This window comes from Tachysurus vachellii, chromosome 11 (assembly GCF_030014155.1).
Source record: "Tachysurus vachellii isolate PV-2020 chromosome 11, HZAU_Pvac_v1, whole genome shotgun sequence".
Lineage (NCBI taxonomy): Eukaryota > Metazoa > Chordata > Actinopteri > Siluriformes > Bagridae > Tachysurus > Tachysurus vachellii.
The window spans coordinates 24,889,692-24,916,460 of record NC_083470.1 but is presented as its reverse complement, the minus strand read 5'-3'; the positions used below and the strand labels follow the sequence as shown (position 1 = coordinate 24,916,460).

General features: G+C 43.3%; 1 protein-coding gene across 2 annotated transcripts; it reads right to left on the bottom strand.

Annotated features, from left to right (window-relative positions):
• Positions 1–1,919: 1,919 nt before the first annotated feature.
• ccdc92 (coiled-coil domain containing 92) lies at positions 1,920–24,361 on the bottom strand. 2 transcript variants are annotated; one of them, XM_060882006.1, is made up of 5 exons: positions 24,197–24,361; positions 20,878–20,997; positions 12,389–12,567; positions 12,178–12,219; positions 1,920–3,402 (listed from the first exon to the last, which is right to left on the bottom strand). In XM_060882006.1, exons 3-5 carry the CDS (start codon positions 12,522–12,524, stop codon positions 2,627–2,629), a joined length of 954 nt encoding a protein of 317 aa, XP_060737989.1. In that variant the 5' UTR covers positions 12,525–12,567; positions 20,878–20,997; positions 24,197–24,361; the 3' UTR covers positions 1,920–2,626. The 2 variants fall into 2 exon arrangements, with proteins under 2 accessions (XP_060737989.1, XP_060737988.1); XM_060882005.1 differs by lacking the exon at positions 20,878–20,997.
• Positions 24,362–26,769: the final 2,408 nt, after the last annotated feature.

Sequence of the window (26,769 nt, the reverse complement as noted above, 5' to 3'; positions counted from 1 at the left end):
GCATAAATATAAATCTTTATCCTAACATAAACCTGTTGTTTCTATGGTAACACACAGTAACTGTATTACTGACACCTTTACTGTAGCTGTGCACGTGTGCTGTCTGTGAGTTTTACTTCTGCCTCGAGGTTCACGTTAATGAGCTTTGGTTCGTAAACGTGTGTGTGCTCCGACACGTCTCAACACCCCGCAGGTCATAAAGAGCCTGTGAAGAGGAAGTTAGCAGCCTCCGTAAATCACATTAGCAGCGGATTAACGGCGGACAGGACGACAGGGTGCTGTAGACATCAGGGCAAAAACAAAGATCTAGGGTACGGTCTACCTCACGCTCTCGTTTAGACTGCACCACTTTTGTTTAATACAGACAAACCTGTACTTTTGTAATGCTGTTAATCTGAAAAATCAAAAATAAAAGTTCCAAAGTGTTTGAATTGTGCGTTTGTCCTTCATCCAGAGCCGATTCCTCGCCTAAGAGTCGCCGCCTTGAGTCAAAAACTTCCTGTGTGTGGAAAGTTTCTGGTTTTTCAGAGTCAGGTTACAGACTGAGATGATTTGTTCAAGTCCTGCTTGTAGTTTTTTTTTGTTTGATTGTTTTTTAAATTTTCTGTTCTTTGTTTTGTTGTTTTTTGAGTCTAAGACTGCGTCTCATTCAGCTCTGTACCCGTGTCACGTGTTTAGCACCAGTAGGTGTGTCAAGCTGGATTGTAGACTAGCTATTCTAGCTAATCTGCTTTTTGTTTGTTTGTTTGTTTGTTTGTTTGTTTGTTTTAAGGGGGCACGGTGGCTTAGTGGTTAGCACGTTCGCCTCACACCTCCAGGGTTGGGGGTTCGATTCCCGCCTCCGCCTTGTGTGTGTGGAGTTTGCATGTTCTCCCCGTGCCTCGGGGGTTTCCTCCGGGTACTCCGGTTTCCTCCCCCGGTCCAAAGACATGCATGGTAGGTTGATTGGCATCTCTGGAAAATTGTCCCTAGTGTGTGAGTGTGTGAGTGAGTGAATGAGAGTGTGTGTGTGTGCCCTGCGATGGGTTGGCACTCCGTCCAGTGTGTATCCTGCCTTGATGCCCGATGACGCCTGAGATAGGCACAGGCTCCCCGGGACCCGAGGTAGTTCGGATAAGCGGTAGAAGATGAATGAATGAATGAACCTCTGGTATAAAATGTCTGAATCCCTGATCAGCGCTCTGACTAGTGAAAGAGCTGATTGTGTCGCAGCATAATTTGTTGTCGTTAAACACGGGCACTTGCTTTTAGACCCAAAAACGATTCAGGGATAGAAAATATAGACTGAATACGGGAACAGCTTTCTTCCACCCCTTTATATATATATATATATATATATATATATATATATATATATATATATATATATATATATATATATATACGTATATATATATATATATATACGTATATATATATATATATATATATATATATATATATATATATATATATATATATATATATATTTATATATATATTTATGATTGAGAAAAAGCTACTTACTGAAATTAACATCTAATAGGAATCTGGGTTATAAAATGTATTGCAATATTAACAGTTTTAGTTTTATTTGTCACAATCAGAGCAGTTTAACACAACTGGTATCTTACTATATATTATATATTATAAATAGCACTTGATCCAGCACGTGCGTTTTCGTTTTATACAGTGTATAAGTTACTCTGATTGGATAAATAAATAAAATATTGACATTATTTTGGACATCTTACTTTAAGTGTAGTTCATAATTGTATCTGTTAATAATTGTTTAAGACGCCGTCTATTCTGAGAGAATTCACCCAAGAAATCATTCGAATTCTGCAATTTATAGAGTCCTGAAATGCAACAATTTTTACACCCGTAACAACACGTACTGTATGCGTGTGAAACCTTTCAATAAAATCCAGGAAGCCATGTTTGTTTGTTATCTCACTTGCTTTATGTGTTACAGTTAGAGAAAGCAGCAGGAGTCTACAGTAATGTGAGCGACGTGTACAGACGAGGCAGAAGGACAGTGCAAACCTGCTTTACTACTGCAGTGCGCATCAATAAATATGCATCTAGACCGAAAGGCGATGACGAGATTTGGCTGTTTACACTGAGGTTTGAGGGAAAAAAAAAAATAAACAACAACAAAGAGAACCAGACGATGACCGAAATCGGGTCTTTAACGTGAGAGTGAGGTAAGAAAAGAGAAACATTTGGCATGCGTGCTCTCGGCTTCCAAAAAAAAAAAAAAAAAAGATGTGGTATTGAACATGAAAAAATTCTCTTGTTCTTTGCTTGTTGCAGTTTTGCATAAACAGCAGGTTATAGAGAGACTCGAGTCCCGGTTAGCCTCATCAGCAGCACACGTCTGTTCTCCTGTTTATGTCACCGACCCGTCAAGCTGGAGTGTCTCCGAGTGTGTCCAGTGTTTTAAACGCTTTGTTCAGGCTGTGTTTGTGTGGCTACATGAATTATTCCAATGTTATAGTACTCAGAGATATATAGTGTGATTTCTATACACTGCTTGGGTGTGTGTGTGTGTGTGTGTGTGTGTGTGTGTGTGTGTTTCAGTCCTGCTCATACTGCATTGGCTGTAATCAGTATAAGTGTAAGACACTGTTATTGTGTGTGTGTGTTAAACAGTTCTGTCAGTACCTGATGCTTTACGCACCACTTTTTCTCCGCTAACCTGATCCACAGCGAGCGTCTCCACTTCTGCAGCTGGGTGATGAATCCTGTGTGCCACACCGACGTGGGCAGAGACTCGTTGCTGCCTGGGGCTCGGAGGCAGAGGAGCATGGGCGGGGCTTGTTGCAGAGGCGATAGGCGGGATTACAGGGGGTCGTTCGCGTACCACTGGCTGTTCCTCGGGGTTAACGGGTGTGTCTCGGGCCTGAAGGAACGGCGCAGGGTCGGGCATCGTTCCTGTGGCGTCCCTAAGGACGATTCTTCTGCCGTCAGCCGCACCCACCCTGTAGAGCTCGGTGTACTCGCAGTGCAGTGGCTGTGAAAGGCTCTTGCGCATGCGCCTACGTGGCGTGTCCGGCTGCTTGCTGGCGCTGTTGGTGGGCGAGTCGAGCCTGGGTTCAGCCGGTGGGGACGGTTTAAAGGCTGCTCCGCCCTCCAGCAGGCGTTTTTTGGTGGCATGGAGTTGCGCTGTGAGGAAGGCGATGGTGCCGGCTCTCTGCTCCAGCTCCCCGGATAACACAGCCAGCCGGTGGCTCTTGAGCTTCAGCTCATCCAGGTACTTCTTTTCACGCTCGCGGATGGTGTTCTCCAGCACAGAGATCATGGCGTTCTTCTGCTCGAGCTCCCGCAGCAGCTCATTGTTCTCCTGTTCTTTGGCCTTCAGCTGCTCCTCCAGCTCCTCACAGCGACACTGTAGCTCTCTGCAACGGGCCTCGCCATCATCTGCCACACACACACACACACAGAATGTTTTTAACATGCCCTCATACACTCATTTGACACTAATGACTACCTAGTGCATGACAAGAATATACATTATAAATTAAATGTTATTTTAAGCAGCGATTTTGATTTCTCCCTCAGCAGTAATGACAGACTCATTCTCACTCACTCATCTTCTACCGCTTATCCGAACTACCTCGGGTCACGGGGAGCCTGTGCCTATCTCAGGCGTCATCGGGCATCAAGGCAGGATACACCCTGGGCGGAGTGCCAACCCATCACAGGGCACACACACACACTCTCATTCACTCACGCAATCACACACTACAGACAATTTTCCAGAGATGCCAATCAACCTACCATGCATGTCTTTGGACCGGGGGAGGAAACCGGAGTACCTGGAGGAAACCCCCGAGGCACGGGGAGAACATGCAAACTCCACACACACAAGGCGGAGGCGGGAATCGAACCCCCAACCCTGGAGTTGTGAGGCGATCAGCAGTAATGAGATTTCTATAATAAACTCCATGATTATAAGCGTGTTAAACAGAAGCATCCATCACAATCCATCTTGTTGGCCTGGTATAACAACTGACCCTTACCTTTAATATACTAATCATATTTATGTGTTAAAATCACATTTCCAGCTCCTCAGATCCATCAGCGTTTAAAGGCTGGAAAGGACAGGATGTTATATCTACACTAGAGGGCAGCGCTGACTTCCGTCTCTATTCTAAAGCGTTTCACTACGTCGTACTGTGTATGATTATGTGGGTGACATGAGAACTTTAATCGCCTTTCATCACCTGTGTCGTGTTCTCGACTCCGCCCTCCTACGTCCTTCAGCCCGTGACCCACTAAAGATGCATCTTCAAGTCTGAGTCACTGAAGGTATTTGATAACCATAATGAAGCTGCATATAATTTATCCTTGTCCTTACAAATAATAAGACTGCTAGTTACGTGCAGAAGAGTCGCTTTGCTAGCACGCAAACACACACGATATAACGCCCAGTCACACTACGCACTAGCACAAAGTACACGCCAGATATTTTTAGAAAATCGAAAGTCATTCTATCTGTTCTCTCTCTCTCTCTTTCGCTCTCCCTCTGTATCTATCAAACAGGGTGGGGCCACAAATGTACACAACAGACAGACAGAGAGAGAGAGAGAGAGAGAGAGAGAGAGAGAGAGAGAGAGAGAGAGAGAGAGAGAGAGAGAGAGAGAAGTTGTCTCCTGTTACTTTCCTAATCGATAGGAGTGTTGAGGAGCATCTCACCCTCTACTGACCTTCAGCTTTGCTCCACACCCACACCCACACCCACACACACACACACACACACACACACACACACACACACAATGCTTGAAGGAAAATCTGCCACTCCAATGTGGGGTTAAGTAAAAATGCAAAATGCTAAAGTCCTTAGTATAACGTTGTCATGAGACAGCGCATACACAGGGCTCCGATCACAGCGAGGATGGAAGGAGTCTCCAGTGTCAGCTAAAGGAAGGTCTTCAGGACCAAGGAACAGGTCGTGTTTTCTGATTGATTTGTTCTCTCTCTCAAGTGAGAGAATAAAGAGAAGCTTTTGAAGGAAACTCTGTATACAGCTGCTATAACATTACCCCATCTCTCTTTGTCTCCATCTCCATTTCTCCTACACTCTCTTTCTCCTCGTCTCTCTTTCTCTCCATCTCCCACTCTCCCTCTGTCTTTCCTCTCTCTTTGTCTCTGTATCCCGTTCTCCTACTCTCTCTTTCTCTTTCCCTGTCTCTTTCTCTCTCTCTCTCTCCTCATCACTCTTGCTCCCTCTTCTTTCCCCCTCCCTTTGTCTCTGTATCCCTTTCTCCTACTCTCTCTCTTTCCCTGTCTCTTTCTCTCTCTCTCTCTCTCTCTCTCTCTCTCTCGCTCCTCATCACTCTTGCTCCCTCTTCTTTCCCCCTCCCTTTGTCTCTGTATCCCTTTCTCCTACTCTCTCTTTCTCTTTCCCTGTCTCTTTCTCTCTCTCTCTCTCTCTCTCTCTCTCTCTCTCTCTCTCTCTCCTCATCACTATTGCTAACTCTTCTTTCCCCCTCTCTTTGTCTCTGTATCCCGTTCTCCTACTCTCTCTTTCCCTGTCTCTTTCTCTCTCTCTCTCCTCATCACTCTTGCTCCCTCTTCTTTCCCCGCTCCCTTTGTCTCCATCTCCCTTTCTCCTACTCTCTCTTTCTCTCTCCCTGTTTCTCTCTCTCTCTCCTTGTCTCTCTTGCTCCCTCATTCTTCCTCCTCTCTTTTCTCCTTCTCCCTCTCTCCCACGCTCTTTCTCTCTTCTCTTTCTCCCTCTCTATTTCTCTCCATCTGCCCTCTCTCTCCTCTCCTTCTCCCTTTCTCACATTCCCCCTTTCTCCCTATCTCTCTACCCTCTTTCTCCTCCTTTCTTTAGAACCTTGTCCCTCTCTCCCAATCTCTCTCCCTGTCTCTTCCCCTCGTCTCCCTCTCTCACGTCCTCTCTCTGGATGAGCTCACGTGGTGTGACTCACGGTGTGACTCACACAAGGTTCATCTCTCCATCTGACCTTTCCTATCATCCGATCACATGGATCCATGATCTCATGCGTGTGTAAACCCGACTAAACCTCTATACTCTCTACTGCTTCATCACTTAATACTCTGCAGGATGTGGGGGAAGGTGTGTGAGACGAATCTGAGAGACGTGACGTGAAGCTGACAGGCGATTAACTGTCTCGTGACAGGCTGCTTATAAACTATGTGCTACCTGTCATGTTTTTACTCAGTCTAGGTAGCAATTAATATTCCTAAAAAGCCTTGCAGTTGATTGCTGTGTGTGTGTGTGTGTGTGTGTGTGTGAGTGAGAGAGAGAGAGAGAGAGTGTACAAGCTGCAGATAATGCATTAGCCCATGTGCATTAGCGCTGCTTTGGCGTAATCCTATTTCTTGTACCATCTCTACAGCAACATCAACAACAACAACAACAACTGATGGTTAGAGCTACTTCCTGTCTCACATTCTCACTCACTCACTCATTTTCTACCGCTTATCCGAACTACCTCAGGTCACGGGGAGCCTGTGCCTATCTCCGGCGTCGTCGGGCATCAAGGCAGGATACACCCTGGACGGAGTGCCAACCCATCGCAGGGCACACACACACTCTCATTCACTCACGCAATCACACACTACGGACAATTTTCCAGAGATGCCAATCAACCTACCATGCATGTCTTTGGACCGGGGGAGGAAACCGGAGTACCCGGAGGAAACCCCCGAGGCACGGGGAGAACATGCAAACTCCACACACAAGGCGGAGGCGGGAATCGAACCCCCAACCCTGGAGGTGTGAGGCCAACGTGCTAACCACTAAGCCACCGTGCCCCCCTGTCTCACATTCTGTCTGTATAAATCATTCATTAATCCCCATTTTCCAGGCAGACATTCAGACATTTCTGCTTAGAAAACAAACATGTTTTGAGTTCATGATGTGGATAAATATCCTCGTCAGTTCACCGGAGTGTAGATCGGCTCATAATCTCTTATTAACGTCTTCCATCAGACATTTTATGAGTCTGTGTCATTTTGGCCAGTACGTTGCTGTAGGAAACGAAAGCGAGGGATTTCTCATGTCACGCTCCCTGTTGAGCTGCTCCACATACAGGCGACTTCATTTATGGCCACAAAAACAGCATCAGAGACCGAAGAAGACACCAGGCTCACTTACACAAGCTACATGAGCACCAAGGTTTCTATTTGGCTCCAGAGAGCCGGTCTGCTGTAACTTGTAATTTAGTCCTGCTTTACTTCGGATCTGCGCTGTTTCCTGAGCTGAAGCCTCCATCACAGAGGACTGAAATCGTCTTCTCGCTCAGGCCCGGAGAAGACGTGTCTCTAAGTACATCTTTACCAAATACAAACCTCACAGTAGAGTTTAATCGAATTCTACGCTTCTCGGTTACAGTAATGCCGCAATGATGCTGACGCAGGCTGACCCTGCGTTCTCACACCCGACAAAATGAGCTGCAAAAGAAGGATTGAAGGGAGGGAACAGAAGAGAAAAGATGAAAAAGAAGAAGAAAATAAAATAGAACAGAATCAAGTGAAACATGATACAACAAAACATCATCCAGAACAGGATACAACACAACCGAATGAAATGGAACACAACAGGACATAAAGGAATAAAACAGAGGAAGAAAATGACAGAACTGAGTTAAACGGAGCGGAAAACAGAACACACACGAATGGAGTGGAAAACAGCAGAGTACGATGGAGGAGAGACCTAGTGTTCATTTCGTCACCTATCTTTAATTTAGTCTTAGTCTTAAGCCCTATTCGGACGGGACTAGTTTTACAGGGGGTCGTTAGAGAAATTTCAGTTTCACAGACGTACTTTGTGATGTTAATCCCGTCCGAATCTGCCATGTCTGTCTTTTTCTCACACGACCTGTGTAAAAATTCCAGAGCAAATTACCTACTGTTTTTCAGCAAAATCGGCGCTCCTCTGAGAAATCTAATCCCGTCTGAATGCGAATGTCTGTGATTGCCGGAAATGTTTTTTTCCAAAACGCGCTTTCTTGTCTGTTTTGGTCCGAATAGGGCTTTAGTCTTAGTCTTGTGCCAAATGTCCTTGTTAGTTTTAGTCATATTTAGTCATTCACATATCTTTTTTTGTTAGTCAAGTTTTAGTCGACTAAAAGTCTTGTCATTTTAGTCTAGTTTTAGTCGACTATCAAAAGAAAACTCAAGGTATCTTAAGCCCTATTCGGACGGGACTAGTTTTCCAAACAACGTTTGAGTTAGAATGTTTTTCAGCCGACGTCTGTCATTTCATGTATGGATTCGTACGGTACTAACATCTCTGTGTTTATTACGGAGGTAGGAGTGTCTGTGTTTTACATGTGGGCGTTGCACAAGACCACATGTCCAGGATGCGTGGATTGCGTACGGTCATATGACCGATCAATAGTAAAGTGGCGGCGAAAAAGAAAGCAGCACGACACTGGAGTCGGGAGGAAACATTGGGTTTAATTTCTGTTTGGAGCGAACCTACGTTTCAGGTTCAGTTTGAATTTTTGTTGTAATTGTATACACAACCACAAGGTTTGGGTAGGGTAGCAAACACATTTACATCCATTATTGGTGTACAGAAAGCAGAAACTTGAATAACGGTGCGCTAGGGTAAATACAGTAGTTCAAGTTGACCAAAACAGACAAGAAAACGCGTTTTGGAAAAAACATTTCCGGCAATAACAGACATTCGCATTCAGAGGGGATTAGATTTCTCAGAGGAGCGCCGATTTTGCTGAAAAACAGTACAGTAGGTAATTTGCTCTGGAATTTTTACACAGGTCGTGTGAGAAAAAGACAGACATGGCAGATTCGGACGGGATTAACATCACAAAGTACGTCTGTGAAACTGAAATTTCTCTAACGACCCCCTGTAAAACTAGTCCCGTCCGAATAGGGCTTTTGTCAAGTTTTAATAGTCTTTTCATTTTAGTCTAGTTTTAGTCAAAAAATTGTAGTCTTTTTTAAAATAACATTATTACTGAGATTATTACTGATAAACATTTCAGTAAAAAAAGTGTTTCACATCTCAAACATTGGTTAAATGTCATAATTACCTGACAAAATACACTTGTTGAATGATTTTTGTTGAATGCAAATGTTAAACGTGTCTGGTTTTCGATGTCTGATTTAGGAGACACATTCACAAATGATGAACCTGTTCTGAAGAGTATTTTATTTTAACCAACACAATTCAAAAGCTGGGGCCCAACAGACTCCGACTGACAACTTAAGTTACAAAGGTTTTTAAAACTGTTTTGGTCGCCTTGTGTCTCATGTTTCTGTTCAAATCAGAAATAAAATAAATATACTCAGAAAAAACTGAAAAGAATAGTCCTACTTTACTGTGGGCCTAAAATACAACCTATTTACAGTCCGCGAATCACAAAAGAATCAGTGAGATGTTGAGAACACACGTTTAAAGGTGCCCTGCCACACGTATTTCATTACTTTTGTGGTAATGTCTGAAGTTTACCATGGACTCAGTAACATATTTTTGTGGAAAAAATTACCTTGTTTCAAGCCATTCTAGTATGGTATAGAAAGCCTGCAGGAAGACTCAGCTCGATTTGCGCCAGTTCTCATGAATATTCAAATGAGCTATGATGCTTGGCTCCGATTGGCTAACCGCTAGGATATGAGAGCATGACTATTCATTCACCCAGCGCAATAAGTAGCCTAGGCTAGAGGAAATTTGTTTACAATCACCTTGAATTGCGGCAGAACGGCTACTTCACAAGCCCGTTGACGTTCAGCCATCCTTGCTGTATAGGAAACTCACTGAGCTACACGAATTCTAGGGGCGTGGTCTCAAGTGGGAGAGCTCATGAATAGTAATGAGCTCAGTCACTCTGACGTCACACTGACCAGCTTTTCCAACTGACCTGATTTCTCCCCTTATTTCTTTTACAGTAAGTGGCTAGAACTGACCGGGGAGGTAACAGTTCGTTTTCACATTCACGACACAACACAAACACATATGGACCTAACACATATCAAAAAATACAAGTAAAACGGTTTTGTGTGGAAGGGCACCTTTAAACAGTGCATACACTCGAACTTGACTGCACATCACATTTTTTACTTTATTGATACTGCTTTTAATCGTAATGCAAAGACCGGTCATCGGGACATAAGCTGTCGTGTACAATAAAAGAGCCTGCGCAGCGACAGGAAATATAATTTAACACAAAAAAGCCACCTAGACCAGGGGTGGACATTTTTTTTTTTTTTGAGCGGCGTGTGGACGAATCGTTTCTACGCACACACTAAACAGCGCAAAGCCGCGAACTCGTTCTGAATATTTTAAAGGCGTAACAGCTGATGAAAAAGCAGAGACAATTGTAGACGAAAATGAAGAGAGATTTTATCTTAGTTTTTATTTTATACAAAACATTTTCGTCTCGTCTTTTTTCGTCAACAATAATGTGTGTTAATTTAGTCTTAGTCAGCGATTTTGGACATCGGTGCAGTCTTGTCATCGTCTCGTCTTAGTCATGAAAAAAAAAGGTTGTTGACGAACATATTTCGTCTCGTCTGACGAAATTAACACTAGAGAGACCCAAACAGAACCGGACGGAACAGAAAGGTTTACGCAACAAAACAGTAAAACAAAAGACAGTAGAAGGGAATAAAATAAAAACAGAACACAGAGATGAGTAGATTAACTGAATAGGACAAGATGTGACCAGAGGAAGAGAAGAGTACGTGACAGTGACAAACAAACACAAATAAATAAATAGAAAAATAAAATGTGTGTGTATGTGTGTGTGTGTGTGTGAGAGAGAGAGGGTGTATATGTGTCATTGTGAGTGTGTATATTTGTAAGTGTGAATGTGGATATTTGTAAGTGTATATATATATGTGTGAGTGTGTATATATTTTTAAATGTGTGTGTGTGTAGGTGCATGTGTATATTTTTAAATGTGTGTCTTTGTAAGTGTGAGTGTGTGTATATAATTTTAAACGAGTGTGTCTGTGTGTGATTTTGCGTATATTTTTAAATGTGTGTGTATTTTTAAGCGTGTGTATATTTTTATATGTATGTGTGTCTTTGTAAGTGTTAAGTGTAAGTGTAAGTGTTTGTGTGTGTGTGTGTGTGTGTGTGTGTGTGTGTGTGTGTGTGTGTGTGTGTGTGTGAGGGGGTGTGCGCTGGGCGGGCCGCCTGGTTGCCAGGTTACAGCACATGGTCATGATAATGTATGTGTTTTTGGGGACAGAGGGCTATTTCTCTCCTGATCTCTCTCTTTTTCTCTCTCTCTCTGTGTCTCTCTCTCTCTCTCTCTCTCTCTCTCTCTGTGTGTGTGTCTGTCTCTCTCTGTCTCTCTCTCTGTCTTTCTCTATCTCTGTCTGTCTGTCTCTCTCTCTCTCTCTCTCTTTCTCTCTCTCTCATCTCTCTCTCCCTCCCTCTCTTCCTTCTCCTTCTCTTTTTCTGCAGTGGCACTAAAACCTTATTTACAGCCCACTGCAGTTTGAAACGGTCGGATCACCAACAGAGGACCAGCACTAATTACTAACACAGTCAACACACTCAAAAATAAATAAATAAATAAACAAATAAATAAATAAATAACTCTAAAGAAAAATACTTTCTCCAGAATACAGAAGAGAGGAGGAGGACAAAACCTGGTCCAAACGTCTGCATCGACGGCTGCATACATTGACATAAATAAGAAATGTGTGTGTGTGTGTGTGTGTGAGAGAGAGAGAGAGAGAGAGAGAGAGAGAGAGAGAGAGATAGTGAGAGAGACAGAGAAAGAGAGACAGAGAGAGAGAGACAGAGAGAGAGTGACAGAGAGAGTGACAGAGACAGTGAGGGAGACAGAGAGAGAGAGAGAGAGAGAGAGAGAGAGAGAGAGAGAGAGACAGTGAGAGAGACAGAGAGAGGAACAGAGAGAGAGAGAGAGAGAGAGAGAGAGAGACAGAGACACAGAGACAGAGAGAGAGAGACAGAGAGAGAGACAGAGAGAGAGACAGAGAGAGAGTGACAGAGAGAGAGACAGAGACAGTGAGGGAGACAGAGAGAGAGAGAGAGACAGTGAGAGAGACAGAGAGAGAGAGACAGAGACACAGAGACATAGAGAGAGAGAGAGACAGAGAGAGAGAGAGAGAGAGAGAGAGAGAGAGAGAGACAGAGAGAGAGAGAGAGACAGTGAGAGAGACAGAGAGAGGAACAGAGAGGGAGACAGACAGAGAGAGACAGACAGATCTTACTGTTCGGATCAGAACTGCGACAGGTCAGCTCGTATGTCAGATCTGTGAGAGTGAGACAGGTGAAAAAGAGTTAGAGACACCTGTAATTAAACACAGTTAATTAAATGTTATTAAAACGATATAATGTTACATATATGATCACACAAAACACAAGTACTACAGTGTGTGTGTGTGTGTGTGTGTGTGTGTGTGTGTGTGTGTGTGTGTGTACCAGTGCAGTGCTGCTGCAGGCGGCGTATTTCTGCATGGAGGCCCTTCAGCGTGTTGGCGTGGTCTTGCTGCAGGAACAGCAGGTTCTTCTGCGCACTGTGAAGCTGATTCTCCAAGGTCACATTTTCTGAAGCCATGATGACCAGTTCACACACATACAAGCTCACACACACACCAAAGCTGCAAACAGAGCAGGGAAAAAAAGAATGAGATACTGTGCAGATACGTCTCCAAAAAAAGCTCTAAAACAAAAACGCTCAAAATGTATATTTTAAGTGTTACATTATTTAGTGCTGACTATTTTATTATTACAATTAAGTTTAGGAAATCTGCTTAGTGGTGCAAGGGATAAAGTTCATGCTTCCAGTTGCAGTGTGTTGTTGTACTAGAAAGACCTCCTGGTTCCTCTGAAGATTTTACATCTTGAACAACAAATCAGATCACGTTACAATGCTTATGACCATGTCGGTATACACAAGAGATCAGTGTTGTTATGGCCACAAAATATTACACAGGGGTGCCAATAATTCTGACACATAGTTTTTAATGAGTTCAGATAAGGTTTGTGGTATAAATGTACTGACGGTAATGCTTAGGGTCTTCAGGTTTGAGAATAAACAAATCAACCTGAAAGACAATAGATATTCCCTCAGGCTGTCGATGATGATGATGATTATGATGAAGATGATGATGCTTTTCAATAACAAGCATACTTCCCATACAGATGGACAGGTTTCTTCTGGATGTCCAGCCTCATAGTCGTGATGATGAGAGAAACTCGGGGTAACGTTTTTTCAAACAGATAAACATCAATAATCACCAGTGTTGAGTGACCACTTAATCAAATAAAAATCAATTTAAAAAGGATCAAATTCCAGACCAACGAGGTTAAGGGTACTGTAGCCTACTTCTGGGAAATCGGGTATGTTTTAAAAGATAAAGATTGCTGGAACTTTCCGTACTTCTCTCTCTTCACGTCTCACACAGCAAGCAAATACTGTACCCATACTTGATTTTTGGGAACAAGAGCAGCAAAAGTATGCGCACCCTGACCTTTACACCCATATGTTTACTTCTTCGTAAAGCCAGAATCACACAAACGTGTAGAGTATCTTTGGGTCTTTTTACACCTGGTCACTTCATGTGTTGTCTCTGATCCGATAGCTATCTGATGTGTTAAAACTGTTCCATTTACATTAGGCCACATAAATGCGTCTTGGCTAATCGGATATCGATCCGATCTTTCTACTCCCGCCCAAAATGCAGATATATTTTACCTCATTTCCGGGGTAATTGAAACGGAACACGCTTTGGTGTATGCGGTTTTCAGAACGCGATCAAAAAGTAGACGAAAAAACTCGTTACGACGTTTATGCTACAAAAAAAAGTGTTTATTGTTTGCTGCGTTTTCGCTGACGGCAGCAGCGCATTTTAAGACCCGACGAGACGCCTGGGTGAAAGATCACCTGCGAGTGACGTACTTCCGTTTGGGGGGAGTATAGCGCTGACGTATGTGGCTTGAACAACCACATTCATTTACACCTGTCCAGTTTCATCTGAAATGCGTCCCAGACCACCTCCTGAAGTGGTTTGAATGATTCGACTTATATCCATCTCGAAAACATTTCTGAGGGCATTTAGACCTGGTCTTTTTACCATCGGATAGATATCTGATCACAGAAAACGCATGAAGTGACCAGGGGTAAAAAGTCCCTTTGTTTGCTGGACCAGTACAATTATCCCTTCTCTGGAACTAAGAGCATGACAGCATGACAATGCGGCTGTGCACAAAGCACGGAGCTCTACGGAGGTAAAGGTTCGAAAGGACTTCAATCTCCTGCACACTCCGACTCAACCTCCACTGAACACCATTTTTTATGCACTGGAACTGGAGCCTCCTTACCAACTGACATCAATGTCTGATCCCGCCAAAGCTTTTGTAGACGAACGAGGACAAATCTCCGCTCCGTAATCTAGTGAAAATCCTCTCCAGAAGAGTAGAGCTTATTAAACATACTGTAGGATGTGACAAGCTGGCATCATGGGTAGTGTTGGCAAAAAAATAATGATTAAGAACATCATAGTTCAAGTCTAAACAATCTGAAATGGGGGAAAATTAGACCACATAATCATCTTGACTTTGTAATAATAATTAGAATTTCATTAACAATGAGTGGACGTGTGACTGGTCTATTATTCTGTAATGATTATTCGACTTTGAAACTTTCCCAGTGAGACAGAGAGAGAGAGAGAAAGCGAGACAGAGAGAGAGACGTTTAAAGAAATCTTTTAGTGTAATTTGATCACGTTATGTTTTAATCTGTCTACATGATAGATGTTCATCTAAAACTAGCATGTTATTTCAGCTGATACAACTCACACGTCCTCTATAACCATGAGGAGGTACACTGTGTGTGTGTGTGTGTGTTTGAGAGCAAATGCAATGTGAACATGGTTGAATCAGGGACAAAAGCTATGCTGAACTGATGGAATAACAAGCAGGTTATACACACACACACACACACACACACACACACACTCTAAGTGCTGCCTTATTTTCTCCTGATAGCACTATTCTTCCCTATCATCATACTGCCTTTCAGAACAAAGAGCCATGAATAGCTAATGACAGTGTTGTGGCTTGTTAAAGTAGGCAGCAGACTGAAAAGGAGATAAAAAGAAAAGAGGTCTAACAGCAGCAGGGGACAGGAGCAGCTGGAGAGCCATCACCCTGAACTGGTTACAGATGGAGAGAGGGAGTAAGCTGCATCTCTGCATAATCAGTCTGCATGAATCTGTGATGATGCAGACTTAAAATAAGACTTCGACCTTGTTCATTCGCACCGACACACGACCTGAGCGTCGACTTTTCATTCTCACGGGCAGGAACGTCACGCGCTCGCCTCGTTAATGAGGCACTTCTTCCCTTCCCTGTTCGACTGAGTTCGCCTGAGGTTCGTGACTCTGAACTGAGAAAAGAATTTATTCTCAGAAAGTTGGGAAGAAGTCTTCAGCACTGTAAAGGTCACTATCTATATCACTCACATTAGCTAGCTGGCTTACTGCTAGTTCATAAGCTTTTGGTGTTTGAGTGGAGCAAACTATATATAGCTCATTTGCAGTTAAGTAATTCTATACTCCGACATTTCTGAGTCAAGTCAAACACAACTTATTAACCATCGTACCATCAAAACGACTTTGTTTTAACACCGCTTCAAGGAGGACCAAAAAAATATATGTGAACATCCTCAACTTGTGGGGGAAGTCGTGGCCTAATGGTTGTAGAGTTTGACTCCTAACCCTAAGGTTGTGGGTTCCAGTCTCGGGCTGGCAATACCACAACTATGGTGCCCTTGAGCAAGGCACCAAACCCCCCAACTGCTCCCCGGGCGCCGCAGCATAAATGACTGCCCACTGCTCCGGGTGTTTGTTCACGGTGTGTGTTCACTGCTGTGTGTGTGCACTTTGGATGGGTTAAATGCAGGGAAAGAATTCTGAGTATGGGTCACCGTACTTAGCTGTATGTCATGTCACTTTCACTTTCAAAGTTAAACAAATTAAACCAAACCAATGCCACCGTTAGAGATAGTATAGTTACCGGTTACTGTTAAGATTGATCCTATTTTAGCTATAATGCTAGTTCATAAGTTAGCATGTTTACCGTAATGACTCACTGTGAGAAATGGCAAGTGTCCGGACGGAAGCGGTAACCACGCACCAACGCCTTGCCGTTCACCTTTCTAGCTATCTTGCGTAATTACATCAGCAAGTTACTTAACTCACAATTAACAAGAAACCTCCGCTCAATTTTGGTACGTTTTACTTTCGGTAACTGCTTCGGCCTGAACTTCATCCTGTCTTATGAGGTTGGAATACAACCTGAAGGAGACATCAGCCTGCACATGCTCACTGACACCCAGGGTGAGTTCGATTAGCTAATCCACCTACTGGAATGTATTGGGAAGGTGGGAGAAAAACAGTTGGGGGGAACATGCACAGAAACTATATGACACTAACTCAAAGATCAGGATCGATCCTGGGACCATGGAGTTAAGCCGCACTAATACGATTTGAATTTTGCTTAAAAAATAAAAGGGATTATACAATAATATACACACAAGGGCCCATGACTGACTAGCAATTCTCTGAGTTAGATCACGTCAAGTTCTTCCCTCCCACCCAGAAAGCTGGGCCAGTTAGGTTTTTTAAACTCCCACCCATGTTGAAGTTGGGGGAATTTAACCGCTCAGTAGCTTGCTAGGTCACACTTAAGCCTGTTTGCTATAATGCTAGCTTGTGAGCCATCATGTTTAATGAGGGAACTGACTAAAAGAAGCTGCAATTTTCCATAGTCGAGACGTCTTCCCTTAATTTGTGTGCGTTTGTGCCCTGCAATGGACTGGCACCCCTTCCAGGATGTCCCCTACACCACCCCGTCCTGACAGCCCTGGGATAGACTCCAGGTTCTTTGTGACCCTGTGTAAGATAAGCGATAAAGAAACTGGATGAATGGATAAACCACAGTCAAATATCACAAATCTCAAAAAGGACGCAAAGCCTCAAATCAGATTCTTGCAGTGTGATCATTTAGTCTGTGCTGCAGCTTAGTAAACTGATGCAAAGCTTTTCAAAGGATTATCAAATTATTACATACTTCAATCACATAAATGTGCACTTATCCTATGAGTCGGGTTGATTAGAGGCTCTAAATCAGGCCTGAATCTCCTGCAGTCTGAATAATTCACTGAGGATCATCCTCCTCCATCCCTACAGTCCGGCTCTAATATTGATCATGAAATCTAATAAACGTGTCAACTGGACGTTCAGAGGATTGCAGACGAGGAGGAGGGGAGCAGAGAGACGAGACACAGATGCAAGGGACTAAGTTTGAATAAAAAGAAGCCTTTATTTTTTGTCACATATACATTACAGCACAGTTATCCCTTTTCCACCAAAAAGAACCGGGTGCTGGTTCAGAGCTAGCACTGGTGCTGGTTCAAAGTTGGTTCCACTGGCGAACTTTCTAAGAACCGGTTTGCCTTTCCATCGGTTAGAGAGCATCACAGAGCCGAGTCTGACGTCACTGTATACGTGTCACGTGTCCCAGCAATTTTAGCGCAGCAGCGGCAAACACAAACACAACATCAACAATGGCAGATGTTGCTTTACTGTTAATGCTCATGGCTTTGTGAACCTACATTGGCATGCAAACATAGCGAATCCAACGTGTACGTGCAGCTCCGTGTAATTTGTAAAAACCGAGGTTGAAATAGAGAAAGTACATAACGTTATTTTATCATTAACACAGAAAAAAGTTAGCCTTAGCATGTAGCTACCTACGATCATGTGTGCTGATAATGTATCATATTGCGGTAAAGTAAAAGTGTATTAAACATTAGTATACTTAAGGTACATTGTCAAATGCGTTAACAGTAGCCCCGCCCACAGCTCCTGACGCAAGCGGTTCTTAAGTATAGAGCAGCAACGTTTTGGTGCTACTTAAGAATCACTTTTCCTGGTTCAGAGCCGGTGCTTTGGCTGTCGAAAAAGAAAGAACTGATTTTAAATTAGGCTCCGTACCAGCACTCAAACTGCCTCGGTGGAAAAGGGGCAAGTGAAACGCTTTCTTTGCATATCCCGACTTTTGGAGGTTGGGGTCAGAGCACAGGGTCAGCTGTGCTACAGCGCCCCTTGAACAAAAAGGGTTAATGGCCAAGTAGTGGCAGCTTGGCAACGATGACCAACTTGATCCCCAATCCTCAACCCATAGCCTTCATTACTTGAGTCACCAAGGTTAACATTTATGTGAGGATATACATGCAGGTAACTAGTGATAGGCTACTCGTGGTATTGGATTGGTGTGTATTTTGTGTGTACCTATATATCAGTGCAAGGGAAGGTGTAAAGGGTTGAATGTATTTGGTTAATAATATTAGTACTAAGAGGTATCATCTAACCCTGCAAGACTATAATCATACAGCCAGAACATACACAGCAACAACCGTGGCTTCAGGGTAGGAAGGAGATGGCTAAAGATGGATAAGAACAGATGCTGCTGATATAAGGTAATCTCACAAACAACAAAATCTGTTGTGTCAGAATTTAACAGATTGGAAGAGGCAGCAAAGAACACCCTGTTTGTCTAATATGCTGGACGGGGACAGTGTGAAACTGGGAAAGCATGACGAGAAGGAAGCTCAGCTGGAAGGCCATATGGCAGAGAGATACAAGCCAAAACTACTTCCTGCTCAGTGCAACATATGAAATCCTTTCCTCAGCAAGGAACCTTAACCAATGGAGGGGAAAGGTTCATAATTTGTGCTGCTCTCAGTTTCAAACATATCCTCACTGAATCAAAAGTTAAAGGAAGCTACACCAGAAGGCACAATCAGGTCAATAGCGTGGAACCAAGCAAGACGGTAACCATCAATTCCCTGTTTCCCAGAATAATTTAACCCAATGCTACCAAATCTGTTTGTCAGGAATAGGGAGCTGGGATGATGAGGAAGATCTTATCAGTGACTGGTGGCAGCTCTAGACTTGATCTGGTTGTTTGCCCAGGCTACTGGATATTATATATTTTGTGATGTTTAGAGAGCCATTGGAAAGGTTGTAAGCTTTCTGGTAGTTTCTACAACTAGGCTATTAAGGGGCAAGGGAATTTGAAGGAAAGCCTTATGCCTGACTACCAAGGCACCAATACAGTAAGTGCATCAGAAATATGCCTGCAGGAGACCAGGTAAACACAACCATTAAATAGTGTTAAGGCAGCAATGGCCCAAAAGTTTAAGGTTCTGGTTTGATGATCTGAAGTTTGGGGGTTCATTGAGCCATTGGGCCTTTTGCAAGGTCCTTAACCCTCTCTGTTCCATGGTTGCTATATGTGTGCTCTGATCTCCCAGACTTCCTGAGCTGAGATAATGTATGTGTGACTGTAAAAACTTCTTCTATTAGAGAACTGTTTTAACCTTGTAACCGAGTACCATAAAAAAGACTCTTCACAGTCAAGGTAGAAAAAAGCACCAGCATGTTGTCACATGAGGGTTCTGGTTATTAGCCTAGCTAACCACCATTCCTAGACATTTCTAAGCACTCTCACCTTATTGCATCATACAGGGACTGGTCAGGTTTGTCCCTGTACTGATAAATGTTCTTGAGAAAAAAGGTTTCAGGTTGTAACAATAGGCCATGATTTTGGGACGCCAGCATTCACTGTTGAACGTTCCCAGAGAAGTTTGAATAACAGAAATCTGTAAAGTATATAAAGCTTAGGACCTTTTACTAGCACAAGGGACTGATGACACACAAAACAATCTAGAAAAAAGTCAGCACTACCAAAAACAAGTATTACTACTACATTTTAACAACCTTAAAGCAAAAGACCTAAAAATATGTACATGTATAACACACGGCCTACCGGTGCAGTACTGGTCACACATACCTGTCTGATACTGAGACTCGATTACTGGCCGGATCATATCAGTGTGGTCACTACTCAAAGTTCTGACAGTGATAATATATGCAGAAAAAGCACAAAACAATATTGTTATTAATGCTTCTCTGTTTTTGACCCTTCAAATATGGACCAATATGCAAAAAACAACAGTGACACATACTGTAGACACACTCTGAGGGATGATATACAGTAGGTGCTCAATTCTTTGTGTATTTGAGGGACACGTAATCATACTCCTCTCACTTGTGTGACGGCTGAGAGCTCAGACTTACATCATCATCATTAATAAAACATCTGACCTCACCTCGATGAGTGCTAAGTAACACACACTTATTAGCGAATGACTTTCTGTGTGAGCGTTTGTTATTTAACGCAAGCGACGGCGATGCCTGATGACCCACATTTGCCTAAAACAGAAAGAAAGACGGAGTGACGGCAGAGTCAGACAGACTATTATTAATGAGCCATATTTGTGTGCGATCTAAGTGTGTGTGAGCTCAGCTGCTCCTGACGTTGATGGATATCCAATACGCTGGATGGTAAAACATCCGGCTGCTTCCTGAAACACAAGCGTCTTCCCATCACCGGCCATGACGTCGCCACATTTAGCAGTTAGGTTGCAGTGAGAACCCGGGCGGCTCCTGGGGGACGGTGATTCACCAATGGCGCTCAGGTTATTACCTTCACTTATTGCTTATAGTAATCTAAAAATTGCATATCATTAATATGCTAGACAGATTTAATGACCTGTTCTTGGAGAGGCACGTGACATAAATCCTATCATGTGATGTACATTCGCTAGACGTTGTTCCAGAAGGCCAGACTCACTCTCCTCAACAGTACACCTTGAAACATTTCAGGATGTTGATATCTGTCTATCTCATGCACTGGGGTGTAAATTAAGCCAGAAATTCATTACATTTCTTACTTAGTTATATATGTCTTATTAAAATAATAAAAGGCTAAGATGACAGTTACCTCAAGTAAGAGAGTGAGTCTGGCTTTCTGAGCTCACCAGCAGCAGCTCCACTTACCGTAAGTCTGAAAGGCTGAACTCCTGGATTTGCTCAATGCCTTACGAAGCATTTGTGGTGTAGCTAAAAATTGTTGAAGAGCTGATGCTGGAGTCTGGTTTTATCTGATGCTGCACTCATCTGAAGGAGGAAAATGCAAGATGACACTCACCTACAGACAGGACGCACAAGCCCCAGACCTCACCAGCAAAACTGCTTTCCTCTCTATCTCTCGACCTGGTTTTCTGACTCTTCACTTTTCCACTTTTCTTCTACTTTCCTCCTAATGTTTTGCTTCTTCAAACCTCCACCTTTTTGAAATTGGTACCTGTTTCCCTAATTTCCTTTTCGTTCCTTCACCTCTCCAATTTTTTTATTGCAATATTGATGGATATTATCACTGCAATATATGCAATATCCTCATCTTCCTTTTCCTTCTCTTTTGAACCTTCTTTTCACTCCTCTTCTTTTCTTGTTTTGCCCCTTCACTTCTCCACCTCCTTATTGGCTCCTTCACTTCACCTCCGTTTCGTTCACTTCTCCATTTCCTTTTTTTCACTTCTTTCCTTCTTTTGTCTCTCCTTTTCCTTTTTCCCTTTCACTTTGTACCTCCTTAACATCTTCACTGCATTCCTTTTTTCCTTCTTTAATTCTCCACCTTTGTTCTCTCAACATTTTACCATTTGTAAAAATAAATTAATTAATTAATTCCACCCCTTTTTTTGTTCCAGCAACTCTCTGGTTTCTTTTTTTTTTTTTTTGCTTATCTCTATTTCTCTATTCATTTTTCTGTCACGACGTCCTCAGTTGCCGAGCTTTGGTCTATCTATGTCCATGCCCTCGAGACAGATTCCCTCTTTCACTCTCTCTCAGGCAATGCTGCATTTCCTCTTCAGCATTAATAATCAATGAGCTACAGCACCAGAGGAAAGTCTGAGAGCTTCGCTTATACACACACATACACTTTGCCCCGTGCTTTGAAAAGCAATCAGCCTACTATATTTCTGGCTATTGCTTCAAGTCAGTGATACATCAATTTACACCTGACCTGTCAGGAGTGAAAGAAAGAAACCCAAGACAAACCTTTTAGAGAGAATCTCCAGCTAACGGAAACAGACAGTGATGAAGGCTAGTAGCTGATAAAAGCTGACAAACCATGAGCTTTAGTCTTTAGATGAGCGTGATGAACAAAATAGAGTAAGTACAAGCTTTTAAGATGGCAATTACTTCCATTTGGTATCATCAGTATAATAATTTATGCTTTCAGCCAAGTACAGGTATGCTGACATAATGAAGCAGCTCGTAACACTTTGTGTGACACTGACAGCTACCGTCAATCATGCCAGGAATTTGGAAGAAAGAAGAGATTTTGGGTTTCCTTCTTTGGAAGGGAGAAGATTTGTTTTTACTTATCAACATATCTAAAGGATACAAAAGCAAGCAGAGATCAAAAATGTGCTTCCAGGTTTCGTTGCATTAGACACAGATTGACTTTTCAGCTTGTAAATAATATTCAAGGCGATCGTTGAGAGACTGAACGCAGACAAGGTTCTTGCGTTCAGAGAATCGACAAGAAAAAAAACTTTTCCTGTTTGTTCCAGGTAAAGTTAATAAGTTACCTATTTTTATAAGTGAGCCTTTACAACACAACCGATGTTGTTTGTATGGGCAGAATGAGTAACTTTAGTTTTATCTGCTGAAGGGAAATCTTACTGTTTTAATAATTTTTTTCATTCAGTGGAGCTTTAAAAATGGACAACATTGGTTATTATGACATTCAATTCATTCACTTCAGATTTATTTGTGAAAAACTCCCTGAGACGATATGAGGAAGAAACCTTGAGAGGCACCAGACTTACTATCTAGTGCCCCTTTTCCACCGAGGCAGTTTGAGTGCTGGTTCGGAACTTAATTTAGAACCAGTTCTTTCTTTTTCGAAACCCAAAGCACCGGCTCTGAACCAGGAAATGTGGTTCTTAAGTAGCACCAAAACGTTGCTGGTCTAGACTTAAGAACCGCTTGCGTCAGGGGCTGGGGGCGGGGCTACTGTGACCGACAAGATAAAAGAGAACGTCATTAAATCATTAACGTGCTAACGTCGCTGTATAACGTTTTATACAGCGACGTAAGACTTGGCTCTGTGATGGCTCTCTAGCCCATGGAAAGGCAATCCGGTTCTTAGGAGGCTCGCCAGTGGAACCAACTTCAAACCAACACCAGCACTATCTCTGAATCAGCACCCGGTTCTTTCTGGTGGAAAAGGGGGCATAGGTGACACCAGATTCTAAATATTTTCCCTTCTGTAACTATGTACTAACACATTTATATTATCGCACTCTCTCTAACACGTCGTCGTTTCGACAGGTTTCTACCTGATGGACAAGATCTTAGCCTAATAATAAAAAACAGATTAAAAGCGGTATGAAAAATAATCCGTGATCATTAAGTGTTTCTTTTGACAGTTCATGGCATGCTGTTATTGGAAATTAATCAACTTTTTGTAGCGGTGACTTTTCATCACACCACGCTATCGCTGACTACGTCCCTACGAGAGCACAACACATCACATCAGTCTGTTATTCTGTACCTAGTTGGAAATGTAACGTTCTAACGCTTTACATTAAACGATTTTAACAATCCTTTTACTAAATTACCAAACAAAAACAATCAAAAAAAAGCTTTCCATCTCAGCTGCTAGATCACAAGATCGATTATTCGGGAAGGTGCTATGCAAATCAAAAGGTTGCGATTGGTTAAACCAATAATGACCTAATTTGCATATCGACATGTCGATTTACACGACGATATAAACGGTTAAACGGTATATTGCGCAGTTCTGTAGAAAAGCCCGAATTCACGTCCGTTATAAACGCAGCTGCATTGCGGACATGAAGAATAAACCGTTTTAAATACACCTTAAATTGTAAAATACACCTTCACGTGATTTAACAACAGAGCGCTAAGGAAAGTCACATTCATCACCAATGGCAACCATTTTGACAACTCAACTAGTGTAAAGACAACAATAACGCTGTCGTTACTGGATATGCGAACGATAGCGAATCGATGTGGGAGACATATTTATACATGTACGTGTTTATGACACGTTTTAAACCCGTATTAAAGCGTACACGTGAAGCACAACGTTTTATATTAGACACATAGTGCGCAGTTAGCATGTTAGCTTTGTTATGGCAGGCAGGTGCAAGCGCGAGGATGCGCTCGAGCGCTCTGGCTTCTGGACCTCAGATTATAACAACAACAATAGTAATAATAATAAATATAATAATATTATTAATGATAGTGAGAATAAAACCGTCGGCTGTGCGTCAACACGTACCTTCAGGATTCAGGGCGTAAGAGTGCGTTTCCAAATACGGAGACGGTGCGACATATTGTTCATTTTCATCCTGACATGATCCCTGTTGGGAGTTCTGTTCTGTTCTGTCAGTAGAGAGCGCCTGTGTGTCTCTGTGTGTGTGTGTGTGTGTGTGTGTGTGTCTGTCTGTGTGTGTGTGTGTGTGTGTGTGTGTCTGTGTGTCTCTGTCTGTGTCTCTCTCTCTCTTTCTCTCTCTCTCTCTCTCTCTCTCTCACACACACACACACACACACACACACAGACAGACTCTCTCTCTCTCTCACTCTCTCTGTCTCTCTCTCTCTCAGACACACACACTCTCTCTCTGTCTCTCTCTCAGACACACACACAGACTCTCTCTCTCTCTCTCTCTCTCTCTCTCTCTCTCTCTCTCTCTCTCTCTCACACACACACACACACACACACAGACAGACTCTCTGTCTCTCTCTCTCAGACACACACACTCTCTCTGTCTCTCTCTCAGACACACACACACAGACTCTCTCTCTCTCTCTCTCTCTCTCTCTCTCTCTCTCTCTCTCTCTCTCTCTCTCACACACACACACACACACACACAGACAGACTCTCTCTCTCTCTCTCTCTCTCTCTCTCACTCTCTCTGTCTCTCTCTCTCTCTCAGACACACACACTCTCTCTGTCTCTCTCTCAGACACACACACACAGACTCTCTCTCTCTCTCTCTCTCTCTCTCACACACACACACACACACACACACACACACACAGACTCTCTCTCTCTCTCTCTCTCTCTCTCTCTCTCTCTCTGTCTCACTCTCAGACACACACACACAGACTCTCCCTCTCTCTCTCTCTCTCTCTCTCTCTCTCTCAGACACACACACTCTCTCTCTGTCTCTCTCTCAGACACACACACAGACTCTCTCTCTCTCTTTCTCTCTCTCTCTCTCTCTCTCTCTCACACACACACACACACAGACTCTCTCTCTCTCTCTCTCTCTCTCTCTCTGTCTCACTCTCAGACACACACACAGACTCTCTCTCTCTCTCTCTCTCTCTCTCTCTCTTTCTCTCTCTGTCTGCTCATATCACCCTGAGCAACTAGACAATAAAGCAAAGCATGCTGGGAAACCGAGTGCAGTTCACAGCACAGTGTTTTAAACTCGAGAAGGCAGCTTTTATCTCCCTAAAGCAGTGGTGAAGTCTGTCAACAGTACACTCTCAATGTCACAAGAGACGTTGCCAGATCTCTAAAAGCTTTGGCGATAGATTTGGAGGCCACAGGAAATCGAGGGCATATTGAAGCCCTCAAAAATAAAAAGACCAAAATTAACGACCTGTTAAACACTGCAGCACTGGGAGCGCTGGTCCGCTCACGCTTTAAAAGCGTTACTGAGATGGATGCTCCTTCTAAGTTCTTCAGTTTAGAACAAAGGAATGGACATAAAGGATTTATGCATGCTGTGCAGAATCAGAATCAGGGGATCTCGTGAAACAGAATCAGGGGATCTCGTGTTCAGAGTTAGCTTCTATTCAAAGCTGTATAGCAGTGAGCGGTCAGGGGCGCAGGTAGTAGAAGAGAGTTTCCTCAAAGACCTGCCAAAGCTCTCAGAGTCAGTGGCCAGTGAACTGGACAGGGAGCTGACACTGGCTGAGCTTCAGGAAGCTCTCCAAGGCATGCAGAACGGGCAGGCACCAGGTATAGACGGTCTCCCTGTAGAATTCTACAAGGCGTTCTGAGCAGTAATAGGGCAGGATGTGCTGGAGGTCCTACAGGACAGTGTGAAAGGTAGGCAGCTCCCGTCAAGCAGCTGGAGAGCCGTCCTGACCCTGTTGCCTAAAAAGGGAGACCTGACCCACCTGAAAAACTGGCGCCCGGTGTCACTACTGTGCACTGACTGCAAGCTGCTGTCAAAAGCATTAGCATCGAGACTGACGAAAGTGGTGGAGCAGATCATTCACCGGGACCAGACGTACTTTGTGCCTGGAAGGTTGATATTTGACAATATATATCTAATTAGTGACACTTTGCACATCTGCAGGCTATCGGGCTTAAAGACTGGTCTGATTTTCCTAGACCAGGAAAAGGCTTTTGACCTGGTTGAGCATGAATACTTGTGGAAGGTGCTGGAAAGCTTTTTGGTTCAACCCTGGTTTCATAGCCATGATCAGGGTGTTGTACAGTGAAATTGAGAGTGTACGAGACTAAGGTCCGTGCATGTTGTCAGTCAGCTCCTACATCACTGGAGATCTGCACTAACATCAGAGGAACGTGTTCGGCTGCTGGATTATCATCACACAGAGGCTGGTCCTGCAAAGAGATGAACCCTTTCCCCAGCTGAACATCGCTCCTGACCTCGACGGGTGTGAGGGACCCCTCCTGGAGTGCTGAGGTGAAGGGGAGATGGACTTTAGGGACTTCAGTGACAGGAAAGCTGCTCTACAGAGCCTGTGTTAAGGTTTTAAATGCTGAGTGGGAGGGTAGACACCCCATGGAGAAGTGTTTTGGGTTTTAATGCTGATATTAAACCAGAGTGGAGGGCACTGTACAAACCACCGTTACCAAAAAGAGCTGCC